At 38.4% G+C, this 20,248-nt stretch overlaps 1 protein-coding gene across 1 annotated transcript; it reads left to right on the plus strand.

Moving 5' to 3' along the window:
- The first annotated feature begins 383 nt into the window (after positions 1-383).
- On the plus strand, positions 384-18,003 carry LOC134678261 (myotubularin-related protein 2). The gene is made up of 13 exons (XM_063536743.1): positions 384-655; positions 986-1,174; positions 2,919-2,993; positions 4,727-4,912; positions 5,934-6,149; positions 7,116-7,252; positions 8,214-8,339; positions 8,742-8,823; positions 9,469-9,639; positions 10,305-10,512; positions 11,180-11,310; positions 13,209-13,295; positions 17,843-18,003. The coding sequence occupies exons 1-13, from the start codon at positions 530-532 to the stop codon at positions 17,987-17,989; spliced, it is 1,881 nt and encodes a 626-aa protein (XP_063392813.1). The 5' UTR covers positions 384-529; the 3' UTR covers positions 17,990-18,003.
- The last annotated feature ends 2,245 nt before the right edge of the window (positions 18,004-20,248 follow it).

A 20,248-nucleotide genomic window follows, 5' to 3' on the forward strand; every position in this document is an offset into this window, starting at 1 on the left:
ATTTAAATTCATTCTCATCATTGGTCAAGCGTTTATTTATATTGTGAGACTGTACATTTTATCTACGAGTTGGGGTAAAACAATTGTGCGCTGGTATCACATCCAGAGGTATTTTTCTTATAGAATACTAAGTAGTAAAAAGTGTTAATATTGTATTTCAAATTTATATTCATTAAACCTAAATATTTTTTAGTTACAAATTAATTTATTGTTTATTCTACTTATTGTTTACATGACTGTAACAATCAAGTAACAAAACTATAATAATTCTGTCATCGCATAATAAAATACTGTCTATGCCAAGTCTATGCGTACTAATTGATTTGGTATTTTTTAATTATAAGCTGTATAACCTACGCTTAAAGTGTATTTTTCATTGTGCCTAAATAGATTTTGTCATCAACATGGGCGCGTTTTGCTTACATAAAGTGATTTTCACTGTAACTAGTTTGTAGTCTTGTTAATGTTGTAATTAGGATATTCGCTTTACTCCTACTTACTTATCCACTTATCGTGTCAAATATTAACAATGGATAAACATAATAGTACAGAACTAATCAATTCGGACTTTTCGTTGTCCAAAAACGCTAGTTCTGATTCCTTAGATTCGGATTCAAAATCAAGTTCATTGAATTCTAAACACGGACAGGACTCCGTAAGTTTCCTAAAAGGATTAATTTATTCTTATTCAATGTATATTATAACAGTTCGCTTCCTCTGGCTTTAGCCCGGCTTAGTGATTAGTTTACTGCCAGCTGTTGTGGGTGCTTTACGTTGTGTTGGAAATATATCTGATACTAACATGAGCAAAGCTAAAACGATGCATGTTTGTTTGTTTGTAAATCGAATTCACAGTCAGAAACAGCACAGCAAATTGTTCCAGGCGTGTATAAAACACTATAATACTATAATTATTACTATTACTAAATTCATTGCAAGCACCATATAAAAGTTTAAATTTTCCTAACAGCCTTTGTTTTTACAGCCTCATGTACTGGGTGACATTCAGTTACTGGAAGGAGAGAAGGTGATGGGAGTGGCTCGGGATGTGGCGTACTTGTGTCCATACAATGGGCCTTCTAGAGGAGTCCTAAAAGTGACAAACTATCAACTACACTTCAGACCTATGGATGCTGCAGCTATTCACAGCACATTGAATGTCCCGTTGGGTGTTGTAAGTAACATTTTTTATACAATAACTTATGATTTTATATACAAATATACAATATAGGAAGCTTGGTGAATTCGTAAATGCTCCAGATTGCAGGTGTATGGTTGATAAATATGCAATCTGGGGCTTTACGAATTACTGCCTGTGGTTTGTCTAGTTTTGTGGCTTGCCTTGGCCAGGAAGTGAGATTTTCGGGCCTAGGGCAACGTAAAAGTTATTAAAAGATGCTGTTATATAAAAGAAATAAGTGTATGATAAAAATTTACGAAACATAGTGTTGGTACTAACAACAATACTTCTAACTGTACATCGGTGGACTTTATTACAAAAGGCATAAGGTCCACCAATGTACAGTTAACAGTGTGGGCAATGGTAGTAGCATCAGCAAAGTAATACTTCTTTTCTCTCTCAAATACTTCATTCACAGTCAAAGTTTTAATGTTTTATTACATTTCATGTAAACTATGCTAAGCCAAAGAGCGTTATCTCAAAAGAAAATTCATTGCTAACTTATACTTTAGTTCATATTACTGAGAATTACATTTTCAAAATCATTTGTTTTTGAGATAGCGCTATTCGGCTTAGGAGGGCAGTATAAGGGCCAGGTGCACCAACACTTAACAGACTGATCAACGTTATGCAGCAGAGTTCTATGAAACTTCCCATACAATAAACTTTTGGTGCAACCGACCATAAGGCTTGTAAAACTTGAAGAAGCTTTCACATCTTATTATCATAATAAGATCTTGCTTGACATTGGTCCAAAATTATGATTGTTTTGTTGCCTGCAAATCTATATGTCAAACATATGAGACAGAAATATTGTGCTTCTCTTTAATATATTTAATGCATGATTTGTGTATAGAGGATCTTGGAACTAAATACAGTGCCAACACGAATTGTTTAAAGCCATGCGATTTTTTTAAGAAGTTTTGTTAAAAGATGAGGCAATCCAATAAGTTTTTTAATCGCCATAGTTCTAATATTTCTATTGAACTTTCTCTGCATACTGTTTTAAGTGACATTATGCAAACATCAGAAATAGTTTAAATAAATAAATAAACTATATACTATACATTAAAGTCAAAAAGCGCCTTGCAATTTACTGCATTATTGAAGATAATATATTGTTAACTATTTATTTAAAATATGGCATTTGTTATTTATATTTAGTTTTAGTAAACTAACATGTAGATTAGGTTCAAAATTAACAATATCAGGACTCAGGACCATTATGTTGTCTGTAATAAACTGATTTGTTGTTATAAACAAGTCAGTTACATTTCATAACAAGCACACATCAGATATAAAGGAAAATTACGAAACCCTGATAGATCTGATTTACTTATGTTTAAATCAATTTCATAACTACATACTTAGTATGGAAAGAATTGCATGTGAGAATTAAGTGACACAGGGTTCACCTACAGTTATATTAGTAAAAACTGTCTGTGCAAAGTGTATTAAAATTTATTCATATATATGGTAGAAAAACAAGTCAAGTGTACATTGAGGTATACATTTCTTTTAATACCAGATAAGTGTAGCAGGCTGGGCGAACGTAAATATTGTTTTTGACGATTAAATTTTATGTTTATTGTTTGTCATAGTATGGACAATGCACTTATACTTTAAGGCCTTTACTTTCCTGCAGACGGTTTCTTTCCCATTTATAATATAATAATAAGTAGAGATGACTGAAGGATGTTTGTTGTGTGCAACACATTAAAATAATTTAAATTTATAGGTATCCCGAATTGAAAAAGTGGGTGGAGCTTCTTCTAAAGGCGAAAATTCTTATGGAATTGAAGTATTTTGCAAGGTAATGTTATTTTAGATTCTGATTTTATTTGATATTATAGTTAATTTTTTTTTTAGCATTAGAAAGAACTTCAAAGCAGGTAAGCGATCTTGACATGTCTTTTAATTGAAAAACGCTTTATAAAAATCAGTAAGTACTACTTATGAAAGAAGACGAATATAAATGATCGTATTAGATTCATATTTGTTACATATTTGCCGTAACTTATTTTTAAAATGTGTTTTTCAATTAAAAGACACGTCAAGATTGTTTACCTAATTTCTAATGCTAAAAAAATCGAACTATACAATCAGCATTAAATATACTATAGCTGTTAAAGTGGTATATTTTACGGTGGTGTGAAGTAATATTTGGCCACTTTGACTGCTACAGCTTATTTGACGAAGATTGTACAATGTACCTAGGGTATGGATAAGGTCTCAGTAAACAGTACCACTTAGGTAACTTAGATGGAGACAATCAATATATCGACTATGAACAGAAAGACGCCATAGAAACAGAAACTGCTCTTTTGGTTAGTAAAAAAAATGTTAAGATTAAATAAGATTTACGAATTCCTAGTCAACGGTTGTAGATGAGCGGTTCATAATATGGAATAATAATTAAATTAATATTTCCTTGCCTAAGGAAATATGCAGGACAAATGCATAAGGAAAAAATCTCCATAAATGTGTTCAGGCATGATAAAATAATGACCATAACTGAACTTTAAACACATTCACTGTCAAGAACACGTGTGTGTGTGTGTGTTCATATCGTTCTGGAAACGGGGCGTCCGGCACCGAGAGTGGGAATAATATGGGAATTAATTAAAAGTTTTTAAGGAAAATACTATTTAGGTACCCGAGAAAATGATCACCACTAACTTCCGTTCTGTTCATTGGTTCATTTGATCGATTATTTGAGTAATTTCATGATTTGGAAGTTAGTTACCTCTCCCTCTCATATTGATTCACAACACAAACACAACACACGCGCGCGCACTCACACACACACACACACACACACACACACACACACACACACACACACACACACACACCGAAAGACGTGTCGAGTATTATTCTTTTGGTGGTGGTTTGTTATATTTATTAGCGTTCATTAAGTAAGTAAAGTAAGTAAATCTTTATTTCAGTATATATATGATATTAAGCATAAATTGCATGTAAAAAATTCGCAATTAAGTATAACGGGTTAGCACTGATTGACTAGCACGTTATCTTTTTGCGGATTAGCGAAGTAATATTTTGGTTTTAATGATTCATATGACATTTGAAACATACAAACTTGTTTTCTTTTTACCTACATTGTTTTATTAATAAGGGCATTTTAACATCTGCACTAAATCAAACTAAATGAAGAAAAGTAAGCGTTCCGACTAAATATTTAGCGACCTTCACCAAGGAGAGGTTTAGGCCGAAGGGTGTTAAGTTTCGGTGGTTCCGCGGTCGGCTCCCCGACACTGCGGGGTTGCGTAATGCATCGCAACCATAATGTGATTTGTAGTGTTTATTTTTATAATTTTATTTTATAATACAGCAATAAATTCTATGTAAACTATAATCCGAACGCTCCACTAGTCCGAACAGGGGGTAAATTTTCGGGGTTCGGTTCGGATTAAAGAGGTCCTACCTACTGTATGTATGCTAGTCTTAAGGTATTTACGTATGAGCCACTAGTTGCCTAAAATAAAGATTTTCATTTCATTAAATAAACTTGACACAATCTCTCAGGACATGCGGAACCTCCGTTTCGCGCATAAGCAAGAGAACCACTCGCGGCGCGGCATCTTCGAGAAGTTGCAGCAACTGGCGTTCCCGCTGTCGCACCGGCAGCCGCTGTTCGCGTTCAGCTACACGGAGAGCTTCTCCGAGGACGGCTGGCACGTGTACGAGCCCATCGCCGAGCTGAGGAGGATGGTGCGTATGGGGTCCCTTTGTTTCCCATAAAGTTTTAAGTCATAATGTATTGTTTGTCATATTATCGTTAGTCATAAAACTGAAACCGTAACCGTTAACTTTTCAGGATTTTCGTAGGGTTATTCTGTAGATAGGTTAGGTTAGGTTTGTTTTATGGCTATCCTGAAAAGTGACGCGTTTCTGAGAAAAATCAATTATGACTAACGAACATTCGGACAAACAATACATTATGACTTAAAACTATTTGGGAAACAATAGAGACCCTGGTGAGTATACAAGATTAGAAAGAATCAATTTCACGGGCTCGAGCGAGGTTCGAACACAGGGCTCTAAGGGCCACTTGCACCATTCTACGAATCCGGGGTAAACCGGTTAAACCTAGAGTTACCAGTACAATTTACCACTAAGGTCTTGACCCCGGTTTAGCGGGACACAACTGCCACCTCTATATCATGACCTACTGAGGTTCACCCGAAAGAGCGTTCTTAAAAACTTCGTTTTGATTTTAATTTCTGAGTAAAAAGAGTCCCAAGAAGAAGCGGGTGGAGAAAGAATCAGAGTTTCAAATGCAATCTACCTGTTTGTAAGAACTGAACATATTATTGTAATAACGTACACCTAGTTTCTTTTGCGGATTCTGTACAACCGTTTTTCGAGTCCCAATCAACATTACTTTTTAGGGTCCGTACCCAAAGGGTACAAACGGGACCCTATTACTAAGACTCCGCTGTTCGTCTGTCTGTCTGTCCGTCCGTCGGTCTGTCTGTCACCAGGCTGTATATCATCAACCGTGACGCCCGTGATAGCTGGACAGTTGCAATTTTCACAGATGATGTATTTTTGTTGCCGCTATAATAACAAATACTAAACAATAATTATAATAAATATTTTAGTGTGGCTCCCATACAACAAACGTGATTTTTTGCTGTTTTTTGGGTAATGACACGGAACCCGTCGTGGGCGAGTCCGACTCGCACTCGACCGGTTTTTATATCACAAACTCTGAACCTATCTTTTCCAGGGCGTCAACAACGACATGTGGCGAATAACGCGCATAAACGACAAGTACGAAGTGTGCGACAGCTATCCGGCGGTATGGGCAGTGCCGGCGGCGGCCAACGACGAGCAGCTGCGCTCCGTCGCGGCGTTCCGGTCCCGCGGCCGGATACCGGTGCTCGCCTGGATACACCCGAGCTCCCAGGCCACCATCACGAGGTGCAGCCAGCCGCTGGTTGGGGTGAGCGTTGTAGACATACCTACTACTGTTCGAATATTGACCGTAGTTCGAAAACGACCAACAAATTTTTTTTATCAAGCTACTGAGTCAGGGTGTTACTCACTTTGACAAAAATAAAAAGTTGGTCGCTTTCTACAGGACTACGGTCAATTGGTCGATAGCAAACTTTGTAAACGACAAGTACGAAGTGTTTAAGTGTTCACAAAAAGAAATCCGCAAAAACAAATTAAATAATACATTTTGTAGGGAAATGAGGGTCTCCGCGATCGAGTTTTTCACTAGATGACAGCACCCTGGCGAGAGGTAGCTATCATAATCCACCAAACCAATCATATTTAACCATGTTTTTTTTATTGGTGGAGTTTGACAGCAGCCGTCAAAAAGAACTTCCGTCATGGTGCTGCCATCTAGTGAAAATCTCGATCGCGTAAACCCTCATTCAACCACGAGATTTCGCGTTAATGTACAGTCAGCCAAGGAAGTTGTCTACCACTTTTCGACTCTATCATCTGATTGATAGAGTCGAAAAGTGGTATACCACTTTCTTCGCTGACCGTACGATTCCCGCTGACCCGAGCGGCTGGATACCGTCCGGAGCCGTCCGCGTCCGCGAGGAGCCGACCGGCTTGCGGGCGGTACAAGTGTGAAATGCGCTCCGACTCCGCCTATTCGGTGGGAATCGTACTGAAATACGTCAATTAACGAAAAAACAATTACTTTCTTAGGTGCGGGTCATATATCTCTGTCAAATCTTGATCCTGAACACATCATCTCTGTGCATCAAGCTGAGACTAAAAGTGCAATCTAATTTGAACCTTTCATGAACCAAATAAAGTAGCATTACTTTCCTTTCCTTGCTGTTTAAAACAAACGAAATTCGTTTCAATTTACTTATTGCATAAGGTTCAAATTAAAAATCAGGAAACTTTATTTGGTGGGTCTTACAAGGTTATAACCTCTTTACAGGTCAGCGGTAAACGCAGCCGCGACGACGAGCGTTACATCCAGACGATCATGGACGCGAACGCTCAAGCACACAAGTTGTTCATCATGGACGCCCGGCCAAGCGCCAACGCAATCGCCAACAAGGCCAAGGGAGGCGGGTAAGTGCCATTACAAAGGAAGGTTTTGGGAGGGATCATACAATCAGATCGGTCGTTGTTAGCAACTGCGATGACGAGAGGTACATCCAGCAAGACAATCATGGACGCGAACGCTCAAGCACGCAAGCTGTTCATCATGGACGCCCGGCCGAGCGCCAACGCAATCGCCAACGAGGCCAAGGGAGGCGGGTAAGTGCGATTATAAAGGAAGGTTTTGGGAGGGATCATACAATCAGATCGGTCATTGATTGAAACTGGGATCACGAGAGGTGCATCCAGCAAGACAATCATGGACGCGAACGCTCAAGCACACAAGCTGTTCATCATGGACACCCGGCCGAGCGCCAACGCAATCGCCAACAAGGCCAAGGGAGGCGGGTAAGTGCGATTATAAAGGAAGGTTTTGGGAGGGATCATACAATCAGATCGGTCATTGATTGAAACTGGGATCACGAGAGGTGCATCCAGCAAGACAATCATGGACGCGAACGCTCAAGCACACAAGCTGTTCATCATGGACACCCGGCCGAGCGCCAACGCAATCGCCAACAAGGCCAAGGGAGGCGGGTAAGTGCCATTACAAAGGAACGTTTAGAATGGTACCATACATCCAGATCGGTTGATAAGAATTGGATAGCTTATCATGGAACGCACACGAGCACACAAGATGATCACCATGGACACGCGGACGAGCGCCAACGCCATCAAAGCCAAGGCAAGGGTGGGGTGGAATATTTCTAGGGATTGAGCTGAAAGTATATAGTCATAAATAAATATTTAAAAATAAGATTGTAAGTGATAATTGTTGTAACATGTCACAAAAATTGTAATAAAATTACAACAGTTTAAGTTAAACGTCAAACCAGTCTCTTTTCATACTCAAGGTTGTGCTGTAAACTGCACGTTACAATAATCATATTATTTGTTTGTTATTGTATTAAAATATATTTTTCGTATACAGGTACGAGTCCGAGGATGCGTATCAGAACGCGGAGCTGGTGTTTCTGGACATACACAACATTCACGTGATGAGGGAAAGCCTAAGGAAACTAAAGGAATTATGCTTCCCACAGATTGACCAGACGAGGTAACCATTGTCACCATATTCCTCAATAGTAATTTTCTAGCTGCATTCTAAATGAGACACGGGGTTCGCATGGCAAATTCATCATAACTATAGAACTAGTCCTTATTGGGATCAATTGTGTCAAGTTAGTGAGAAAGACTTATTAATTTTCAAGCGGCCTTAGAGCCTAACCACTTTGTTTTTAGATCAAAAAATTAATCCCTGGCGCATTCTTGAGTTGCGAGCAAACATGGAGTAAGGGCTGATTTACACGATGCGTGAACCCGCATGCGAGTCTAATACCATTGCGGGTTTTGATCGGTCTGTTGAATTGGACGTCACCAACAGTCCGCAATGTAATTAAAATCGCATGCGAGATCGCGCGCCATCTAAATCAGCCCTAATCTGTAAATTTCATTTCAGATGGTTTAGCGGTATAGAGGCTAGTTGTTGGCTGAAACACATCAAATGCATATTGGCCGGTGCTGTGCGGATTGTTGATAAGGTATACTTAATACCTTAGAGAATGTAACCAAACGGAGTGGTCATTAACAGGCGTTCCCCTCTGTCGAAAATAGGCGGCCGATGGTCAACCACATGTCAACCACATGTATGGGCTGACGTTTATCTGACATGGCTATTTTGACGTTACGTATTATACATTTTGATGTGCCCCTCCCCCGCAAAAAACGGCAGATTACCTTGTACCGAAAATTATAGAAGTTTCGTCTCCGTTTGGTTATACATATCCTCTAAGCTTAATACTAGTCATTATAAATTAATATTTAAAAATAAGATCGTTAGTGACAGTTTCTGTTGCCGTCGTATTTCTGTTTTAAATCAGCATATATAGGTAATATAGGGTATTTGACGGTATTTGAAATAAATTATTTTACACTATGCATGAAATAAAGCACTTGAAAATTAATAGAACATCGTATACAGCAGTTATATTTTAAATCCCGTATAAAACCATAAAGAGTAGGTAATTAGATTGTGACGTCACATGCTAGTGTTTCATATAAATGTTATAGTAGCAAAATCGTTTTGACAGTTCGAAAAAAGAAACTGATTGGACTAGTAGACATATACCCTATTATACCGCTTTTGTATTTATTTAAATGATTTCATCATCAACATATGTTTATAGGTTGAGAACCACAAGACATCAGTGTTGGTCCACTGCTCGGACGGCTGGGACCGCACCGCGCAGCTCACGGCCCTCGCTATGCTCATGCTAGACCCGTACTACCGCACACTGAGAGGCTTCGAGGTCCTCATAGAGAAGGAGTGGCTCTCCTTTGGACACAAGTTTCAATTGGTAATTATATACTTTTACTAACAACTAAAATGTAACAAGTAATAAAAACACAGAAAAGTGATTTGAATTAACTGTCATTAAGTGTCATTAGACGCGAGACTAGTATTTAATAACTGGAGTCGCTTTAAAGAGTTTACCCCTCTGCTGAAAAACTTGCACAATTGTGCAAACTTTTGTACGGACAGACATGGCTATTTGTATCATCATCTCAGCCATAAGACGTCCACTGCTGAACATAGGCCTCCCCCTTGGACCTCCATACGTGCCGGATGGGGGGTGAATGCCATAATCGCCACGCTTGGCAGGCGGGTTAGCGATCGCAGTCGAGTACACCGAATTTGAGGGACGCTGCTGCCCGTCCACCGGTGGTTTTGGACGTAGTTTAAGGACATACCCGGGTCCTGGCTATTTGTATGTTACGTACAGTCGTACAAATCATGTAGAAATAGCAATACATTTGACGTCCCCGCCCCCGCAAAAATCGGCAGACTGTTTCGTACAGAAAAAGTCAGCGATGACGTCTCCAGTTACTAAATGCTCTTAAGACGCGAGAGTATAGTGAAACTAGTATTTATAATAATGATACCACACGATGTAAATCATGCGCATACTCTATAAAATAAAAGTCACCAAACATAGAAGTTAATTATGAACCATACCCACAGCGTATAGGACACGGCGACGAACGACACTCTGACGCGGACCGCTCCCCAGTATTCGTGCAGTGGGTGGACTGCGTGTGGCAGCTACAGCAACAGTTCCCTACAGCGTTCGAGTTCAGCGAGCGACTGCTCATCACCATACTGGACCACCTCTACTCGTGCAGATTCGGCACGTTCCTGTTCAACACCGAGAGGGAACGAGTCAAAGAAGGTTAGTTGTCTCTTTCATAGCTTGTTAAACACTGCGCTCCCCAGTATTCGTGCAGTGGGTGGACTGCGTGTGGCAGCTACAGCAACAGTTCCTTACAGGGTTCGAGTTCAGCGAGCGACTGCTCATCACCATACTGGACCACCTCTATTTGTATTAATCGTGCCGAGTCTGCAAAATCTAAATGGGTCAAAAAAGGTAATATAGAAATTAGGCAGTTCGGAACTTGAAATTATTGTTTTATAACGTGAAGCTGTTTTTCGGGACAGTTTACACTTTGTCGGGAATCGGGAACACATGCCAAAACTCGGGAGAATCCCGCCAAATCCCGACCATCTGGCAACCCTAAGGGAAACGGTCAGTTTACAACAAGTAAAAACGTAACCATTGTAGAGAAAATTCTCTATGACGTAACGGAAAATACGAGTACATCTCGCTCAATCCATAATAACCCAACTGGAAACAAATGACACCCAATATATCTTGAAAATAAAAATCAATTTGGTGATTATTTACCGTCCAGTGACATATTATGTAAAGTTGTGTTCATAGCGAAGTGTGTCAGAGATTTTGTTACATTAGGTTGATGTCAAAAGTTTAAATTTATTGACATTGTTTTTTTTTACTAATAATATCAACAATACCTTATAAATGTATTCGTCTGTTACAGAGGTGAAAACCAAGACGGTGTCCCTGTGGTCGTACATCAACAGCCGGCAGGACTTGTACCTGAACCCGCTGTACTGGGGCCCGGCGGTGTCGGCGCCCGCGTCCCCGCCCGGGCCCTACTCGCGGCCGCAGGTACCATGTCCCACACTGTTAACTGTACCACAGAATAAATTAGTACATTACTACAGAGGCCGGGACGAAAGGGGTTGCCGGCCGAAGACATATAGACTAGGATAGGTCTGAGCGCGGGCAACCCCATTTCCCGCCGAGGTATGTATAGTGCTTTTCTCAAACATGCAATGAAATAAATAAAATAAAAAATCCACGAAACCCAAGTTTTATTTATAGAAAAAACTAAAAGTAAACTACACCCAAATATCCCAAAATATAACCAAGACGTACCTATATCATTATCACGCGTATGTTTTACACGAGTCGTGTATTTTTACTACCCGTATATTTTCATGTATCTTTGATTTTTTCGCCTTGTATCCGTCTGACTGTCGTTTTCGTCACATAAGTTTACATAGCCTTTCATGTTCACATACATCGTTGCTTTATGCATGGAGTAAATAAGTATAATTTCCACAGTGTTGACGAGTTTGTAGTTACATTCATTTAAAATATGCCACAAAACTGTTTCTAATAAACTGTAAGCCATTTTCTTAGTTTCTCAAATAATAAAATTGTCATAAGCAACCATATACATACTTCGTCTTTGACTTGGCGGCAGAGGCAGCAAGTTATTTAAAATCAATTCTGCTTACGCTGCCAATCCCAACACCTACGATTACAATTAATTTCATTATTTCGTCGGAACTCATATTAAAGTAAAAAAATCAACAACGCACCATAAATCCAATAAAACAGAATGAAAATTTTTCAATTTTACCTCCATAACAATTTAAAAAAAAAACTACGCGTGTTTGAGTAGACCTTTTTACCGCTAACGTTTAGATGAAATATTTTAAATGTTTTTATTTGTGTAGTTAAATTTATAATTTAAAATTATAAAATTTGGTTAATAATATATTATTTATTAAGTTCATGTTGATTTTATACAAATAAAACTGCAAAATATAGCAAACATTGTTTTATGTTTTTTTTTATAGGCGTAGTGGCAGTTTCATTACGAACCTTAAAGCCAATACTGCCTCTAGTTTTTTTTTAATGGATGAATGCCACGATGCTGTGTCACAAATATCTGTGAAATGAAAATTAAAAAAGAGGACTTTGCCGGCCTAGGCCTGCAAGATTTGTATGAAATTCCATTAAATACCTTTTGTCCTAGCCGCACCTGAAACGTCATACTTCGCAGCCTATTATAAGGAACATAACATCAATATTTCATTGCATGTTTGAGAAAAATAGTATTATCATACAGAATTCGCCTTACCAGGCCCAAACAGGAGGGGCAAACCAAGGCAGCGGTGGCGTAACGTCATCGCCAAAGATCTAAAAGCCTGTGGGTTAGCGGAAACCGATGTCCGGGATAGAGCGAAGTGGAAGGAGAAAAGTAGGAAAGCGGACCCCGTCACAGTACGGGACAAACGCTAGGATTTGATTTATTCCTATGTGTATTGCGTCTCACATTTTGCTTTACTGAGAGATTCAGATGCACTGACATTGGGCAAAAGAATTAGACAGGTGGAATACAACCCTTACACACAACATTTGTCCTGAAGTGAGGCATGCGGCGTCTGGGCTTGCGTATAAACATGGGCCCTTAGAGTGCAATGTTTTTAGATCATTTTAATAGTCCTTTGAACTGTAAAGCCCCTTTCGCACGACAGCTTTTTTAACGCGCGTTAAAAAAGGTCTTGAATCTGTCCGCACTCTAAATTCGATTTAACGAACAAGGCTTAAAGTCGAAAATCCAACAACGCTTGATAAAAAGCGCCACCGCTGTCGTGTGAATACATACTTGGCTATCCATTTGTGTCATTCGAACGCTTTTTTAACGCGCGTTGAAAAAGCTGCCGTGCGGATGGGGGCTAAGATTTGATACACATGTGTTGTATTGTGTTCAGGTCGTGCTTGTGCCGGTGGCGTCGCTCAGGGTCATCAAGCCGTGGAAGGCGCTGTACTGCCGGTGGAATCCTACGATGAGACAGCAGGTTTGTATAATATTTATTAATTATTATAAAAATATTTGATGTTTATGACTGTAGCCAAAGATAACGTATGTTTACATAGTTATCATAGTGTTATTATAAGCATATCGAGTTTGACTTATAACCGATTTATTCCGATACCATGCTTCGATAACAAATTTATTGTTTCATATATACATATTTCTCCTTCAAAGGTCTTATATGTACGTATGTAATTGTTGCTGCCGAAAAACTTAAATGCAATATAGTATTGTTGGAATCCCTGCATCAGTGGCGTAAGCTCTTCTAGTAGCTCTGCATTGGTAGTATTATTTGTTCCCCTTGAACGGCGTACATTATTTTTGAATGGGAATAACCTTAATAAATCAAAAATGTGAATAAATTATAATTATAAGAGGCAAGGAAGTTGGTTAGAGGCTTGGGGCGGCGTCTACGTGACAGAGGGTGCGATCCCCGTTCAGGCTCCTACCTAGTCCAATAGATATCGCTTGTCATCCAGCGCGGTAATGCCGCTATAGTCATATGCCTTATGGGAATATAGTTCAGAGCCGGAAACCGCTACCAAATTTTAGTATGTTGTTGGGCATGGCATTGGGTCTCCAAAACTCCCGGGAGACAGCGGCGCCGGCCATCTACTTCAGCGGATTGACGTCATCAAAATGACTCCCGTTTCGTTGCGAATATTGCATCATTGTACCCGAACTATGCATGGCACATAATTGTGTGGGGTATTGAATGAAAGCCAGTTAAATATGCTATATTTCATTTATACAGTGTGTACCAAAATATTCAGCCATTTAAGAGCCATTTGCAAAAGAATCAAAATGATGTAAAAAAATATTCAATTATTTGGGTTTTACAACCAAACCAAAAGTCGGACGTTAAAGCAATGTACTACAAAATTAAAGACGACGTCTGACGCCATACGTTGATATCAATCAAGTCAAAATTGGGCCAAATATGTGGAAATTATGCATCAAAATGTAGATATTTGCCCATACAAATGCATTAAAGTTAAAAAAATCCAAATTGGTCATTTTCAGGATAATCCGCGTAAGCTTCTAGTATGTTATTAGCAATATGACCTGGATTCTAAAACTGCCGGGAGACCATCTTTGTTGTTCCTCAGTTACAAATAATGACGTCATATAAATAATCACTGCCGAATTTCGCAAAATGTAAATTATAGCTATACCACGAGTCTCACATACACGTGAGTTACATGTAATGAAAGGTTAATAAATGTATTATGATTCACCTACACATTGTTTGTAAAAAAAATGTACGGTTTCAGAGCTAGAAACAACGAAATACCACTTTTTATGGAAAAAGTAGATATGTATCAATTTTATAGCTAAACTAAAATCGTCAAAAAAAATTTGCGTATAATATTTGAAAAACAAGTTATTCAACTATACATCACAGATTAAATTTTACATTTCCGACAAAAACTGTGTAAGTTGTGGAAAAAAAACTAAAGCGCCCCAACAATTCTACCTTAATGCGCTCATATTATGCAAAGAATAGTCCTAATTATCGACTATTAAATGAATGAACATTACATAAAATACATGAAAACGACATTTTCAAATGGAACCATAATTAAAAAAATAATAATTTACTTGATAAGTAAGCAAAATACTGTTTCTTTAAGTACCTAATCTCCTCCTTTCAAAGTCGGTTAAAATGTGGCTTTTGTGACCTGGGCTACAAAGACAAATAAATTGACACCTCATTTATCAAAATCAGTTCAGTTGTTGCTAATAACATACTAGAAGCTTATGCGGATTATCCTGAAAATGACCAATTTGGATTTTTTTAACTTTTATACATTTGTATGGGCAAATATCTACATTTTAATGCATAATTTCCACATATTTGGTCCAATTTTGATTTTATTGATATCAGTGTACCTATGGCTTGAGACGTCATCTTTAATGTTGTAGTACAGTCAGCAGCAGATATACCTGAGCGGGCAAGGTGTCCAAGAAAACATATACACTTCAATCGTCACAAAAATAAAGACATCTAAGATGTCATTTTCACGTAGGCTTTCAGTTCGTCACAAATACCTTAACTTCTGAGTTTTTCTTTAACACATACACCCTTATTTAATCACAATGACAATAACGGTTAAAAAGTCAGTGGTAACTAAGCAATCATATTCAAGCTGCTGTCATTAATACCTACACGCACTGCCAATCACGTACGTCAGCAGCCAGGGTGCCACCAGTTGCTAAGCAGTTGTTATTTCAATGGTAACTAAGCATCAACATTTTATCTGTTTAACTTTAAAATAAATACTGTAGCACTACGAATTGACACCTCCTCTCTTAAAGAAGTATTTTATCGTTAAGTGTCAAACTTATACAATAAATAAGTAGGTTCTACTAGAATGATCGTTTTTTTTATTTTAACTGTCATATGCAGCTGTTCTTCCAAACCGTTGATCATATTATATACCTATGTTAATATATTTATTTAGCCCACTTATTGTAGTAAAATATACTATACAGGGTGGCCCATTTAGATCGGCCAGTATGGGAAAATCTGATACTATATGATATACACCGATCTCTTCTTAGGAATCATGTCATCGATTTTAGTAACACGAAAAACTGCATTCATACATTTAAAAAAATGTGTACTCAGCTCGGGAATCGAACCCCGAACGTTTTGAAAAATAAAACTAAGACTATTTCTATTTAGATATCGATTGTGTAGGTCTTAAGCAATAAATGTTACTATGAAACATGATGTCTGAAATTAATAAAATGCATTGTTTTCATATCCTTTAATTTAATTTAGTCAGTTTTCGAAGAGACCAGCATTTTTAGGGTTCCGTACCCAAAGGGTAAAACGGGACCCTATTACTAAGACTCTGATGTCCGTCCGTCTGTCCATCCATCCGTCCGTCTGTCACCAGGCTGTATCTCAGGAACCGTAATAGTTAAAATTTTATTAATATTAGTATTAGTTTATTAATAAAAAAACTAGACAGTTAAAATTTTCACAAATGATGTATTTCTGTTGACGCTATTATAAGTAACAAGAAATACTAAAAACAGAATAAAATAAAGATTTAAGTGGGGCTCCCATACAACAAACGTGATTTTTGAGTAGTAAATATCAAATGGCATTCCGCACAGGAGTAATCTAAGTAACGCCCACTGCGGGTTCAAACCTACAACGTCCTGATAGAAAGTCGTACATACGCTACATGTGACATTATCTTCAAAAATTATATAAACTAATGCGAAATTAACATACAACCAGAAGACACAAATTAATAATAGAAATGACACCCAAAAAAAAAAAAGCTGTAATCTCTAGGTGCGTACGACTGAGATTTGAACCCGCGGTCTCTGCTTTAAAAAGCAAACGCCTGTTACTGAGACCACGACGTGCCTTGACAATTGGCTCTAAATTCGGCTTCAGTTAGCTTTTGCTATGTGTCATTCGTCTTGACGATTCTGTTAAACGAAATAGTTTGCAGTAAGTTGACCGAGAGGCTCCTGTCAAATGGTTGAAGGGCAAAACGTGAGATAGATGTATGTGATGACAAGACTGTACTGCTTTCGATGATTGTCAAAACGCTTTACCTGAAATTAGCATGGCTATCTTTTATTCAATATTCGACCATACTTGTATGCTTTAAAGTCTATTTTTCCATATTGTTCAGATATATTTGACACGTTGACCGCTTAGATACCATTGGTTTTTTGACAGCTAAGGTATCAATGACTTGTTGTAAGTGTAGAAATTAATGAATAGCGACTGTTAACATATTTGTGACACGTTGAGCGCTCACAAGTAAATACTACCATGACAGTCAACAACTTTTTGACAGTTTAAACGTTTACCTCTCTTTGAGCACCTGGAGTGTATAGCGACTTCTGCTGCTGACTGTACATTGCTTTATCGTCCGACTTTTGGTTAGGTTGTAAAACCCAAATAATCGAATATTTTTTTACGTAATTTTTATTTATTTGTAAATTTCTCTTAAACTGTTGCATATTTTGGTACACTTTGTATAAATTAAATATAGTTTATTTAATTGGCTTTCATTTAATACCCCACACGTGTATGTGCTATGCATAGTTTGGGTGCAGTATGCAATATTCGCAACGAAGCGGGAGTCATTTTGATGACGTCATTCCGCTGAAGTAGATGGCCGGCGCCGCCGTCTCCCGGCAGTTTTGGAGACCCAATGCCATGCCCAACAACATACTAAAAGTTGGTAGCGGTTTCCGGCTCTGAACTATCTCTGCGACCGTTTCCCATAAGGCATGGCACTACTAGCATCTTTGGCACTTTTGGGCTGGGTGGGGATCGGAACGGGGCTGATAGTGTAAGTAGGATGGTATATTATTAATGTGTTTAGATTTTAATTTCGGACATTTATTTTAGGGTATATGTAGATTGATAAGTAGTATTGAAGATTGACTTGGAATGTTGTTAAGTAGTGTTTAAGATTGACTTAGAATGTACCTACTAATAATGTTTGTGGGTTAGAAAATAAAGACTTTAGACATTGTATTTGGCAACAGGACCCGGTGTTCCAACGGAGCCGCGAGCTGGTCGCGCTCCGAGCGCAGCTGGAGGCAGCGGTGGCGGCGGCGGCGGGCGACCACGCGGCGCGCCAGCACCGGCTCGCGCTCACGCCGCCACGCGTCGCCAGCCCGCACCACGTCTAACACGTGAGGTCGTATGTAACCGCAGCAACATTTAAGGCCTGTGCACACCGGCTGCGTGTGCTTGACGTGCACGTGCGCGTGCGGCGTTGTAGTATACAGATCCTTATGAGAGACGGCACACCGATTGAGTGACGTGTGCGTGTGCGGCTCCAACATTTTAACGCACGCACACGCGCACGTCACGCACACGCAAGCCGGTGTGGCTCGGCCTTTAGTAACTGGAGTGGCCATTAAGAGCTTACCCCTCTGCCGAAAAACTTGCACAACTGTGCAAACTTTTGTATGGACTGTCATGGCTATTTGTACGTTACGTACAAATCATGTAGAAATAGCAATACATTTGACGTTCAATCGGCAGACTGTTTCGTAAAGAAAATGACAGCGATGACATTTCCTTTTTGAATGCTTTAAGTATGTATCATTTGAGAACGGCTGCCAGACTACGCGCTTCTCTTAAGCTCTATCATCTTAAGGCCACTTGCACCCTGGGTTAACCGGTTAAACCTGGAGTTACCATGGTTACCAGTACAATTTGACACCGGGTTAGCAGCTTAAACCGGTTAATCCCGGGTTAGGGGTATTGTACAAGTAGCCCTTAAATGATAGTGTGTTAAACCATTGCTACAGTAACATGACCCCTTTAGTAACATATATTGCTTTTACTGAGGCTTAGCAACACCTCTCTTGGCATTTTATTGTTATTAAATATTAATTATTTGTACTAACATTATGTTTAGACCTGACCAAAAATAATTAATAGATGTGTATTTGTATCTTATATTACTAGTAATGCATTTACCTGTTATATTCTCTATTACTTACATACAAGGCTTGCTTAGTGTATATGAGTAAAACATTAGTTATACCGAAATTTGACCTAAAACTCTGGCAACGCTGGTCTAAACTTTACGCCTACCATCAGTTTGGCATTGACATAAATGCTATCGTGAACGTAATTTACTTTCTATATATCGCACTAATATGTCAGTACGAGCGAAATGCATAGGTAGTAAATTACGTTCACGATAGCGTTTGTCAATGCCAAACTGATGGAAGCCGTACTTATATATATTTCGATAGCATCACGAGCGTTCATTTACATTAAGTAACATTAAGTATTACAATTTTAATATTCTGTATTTTTTTATTTAAAAAACACGTTACGTATCTCGAGCATCGTAGATGGACTGTTGAAATGAAGTTGCTTGAGTTTACGCCACTTGTTGAATTTGACATTTTCAGGCTAAAGAACCACATAGTCGGCTTTCAATAAGGTTTTTTTTCTAAACTAAAAATCCATATTGCCGTCTTATTTCAAACCGTTAATATGGTACCTAAGGTAACTTATTCTCGAAAACGGTGAATTGCGAAACGGACTGAAGTTCTTGTGTAGTAAATTATGTACTTATACACTTTTTTTGCTCTAGTTATAATAAGCCTTCCTATTTTTATCTGCACCTTCTATTGGTTGGTCTCTTCTAGGGTTCGCCTCACAGATTGCATTTATGTTTTAGTAGATCAGAACTTCAATGTGATTTTGATTTGAACATTTATGATTTATTTTTATTTATAGGATCAATATGCTATCGCTACAAGTACATTCGGCCCACACCAATTTTGGTGTCTAGCCTTATTAGTTGCCGCGCACCGCTACGGAACAGATGCATGCTCACGCTTGCGCCTCCTAGCGGTTATGACCGTCATAATAGACGCGTTTTGTTAGAGAGGGAACCTTCTGTACCTAGTACTATTATTTTATTATGTGGTAATTGTGGTATGTATACAGTAAGCCATGTTAATTTTATTTTATTGACTTCTTGGTAGTTACAATACTTTTTTTATATATTTATATTACTGTGTTGTTATCATAATATGCATTATGGTAGACACATGTAAACATTTTTTCTATTTATTTAATAGATTGTGACAGGAAATGTTTCTCGTGTAGTGCCAAACATATAATATGGATATGCTGAAACATTTGACTAATATATTTTCTACAGTTTTATTCCAAGTATTTTTAAGGTCTTTCATTCTAGGTGACGAATGATAAATTACAATGAAGTGAACAAGTGTCGTATGCACGTCGAATTTTTATGACAACAAGATGTTTGTAATGACTTGCCACACTTTGTTCTGACAAAGTCGGTGGATAGTAAAGTTAGCTTAGGGTGGTATTCCACCTGTCCAATTCTTTTGTCTAATGTGTATTTTGTCTCACATTTTGCTTAATGAAAGAGTAAAACACAATTTCATGGA

This window comes from Cydia fagiglandana, chromosome Z, assembly GCF_963556715.1.
Source record: "Cydia fagiglandana chromosome Z, ilCydFagi1.1, whole genome shotgun sequence".
Classification (NCBI taxonomy): Eukaryota; Metazoa; Arthropoda; class Insecta; order Lepidoptera; family Tortricidae; genus Cydia; species Cydia fagiglandana.

Bases quoted from the DNA above. Each gene is read 5' to 3' on its own strand.
- LOC134678261 (XM_063536743.1), top strand. From the start codon at position 530: ATGGATAAACATAATAGTACAGAACTAATCAATTCGGACTTTTCGTTG. The intron at 4,913-5,933 runs GTGCGTATGGGG...TATCTTTTCCAG, and splicing joins TCGCCGAGCTGAGGAGGATG to GGCGTCAACAACGACATGTG. The intron at 10,513-11,179 runs GTTAGTTGTCTC...CGTCTGTTACAG, and splicing joins GAGGGAACGAGTCAAAGAAG to AGGTGAAAACCAAGACGGTG.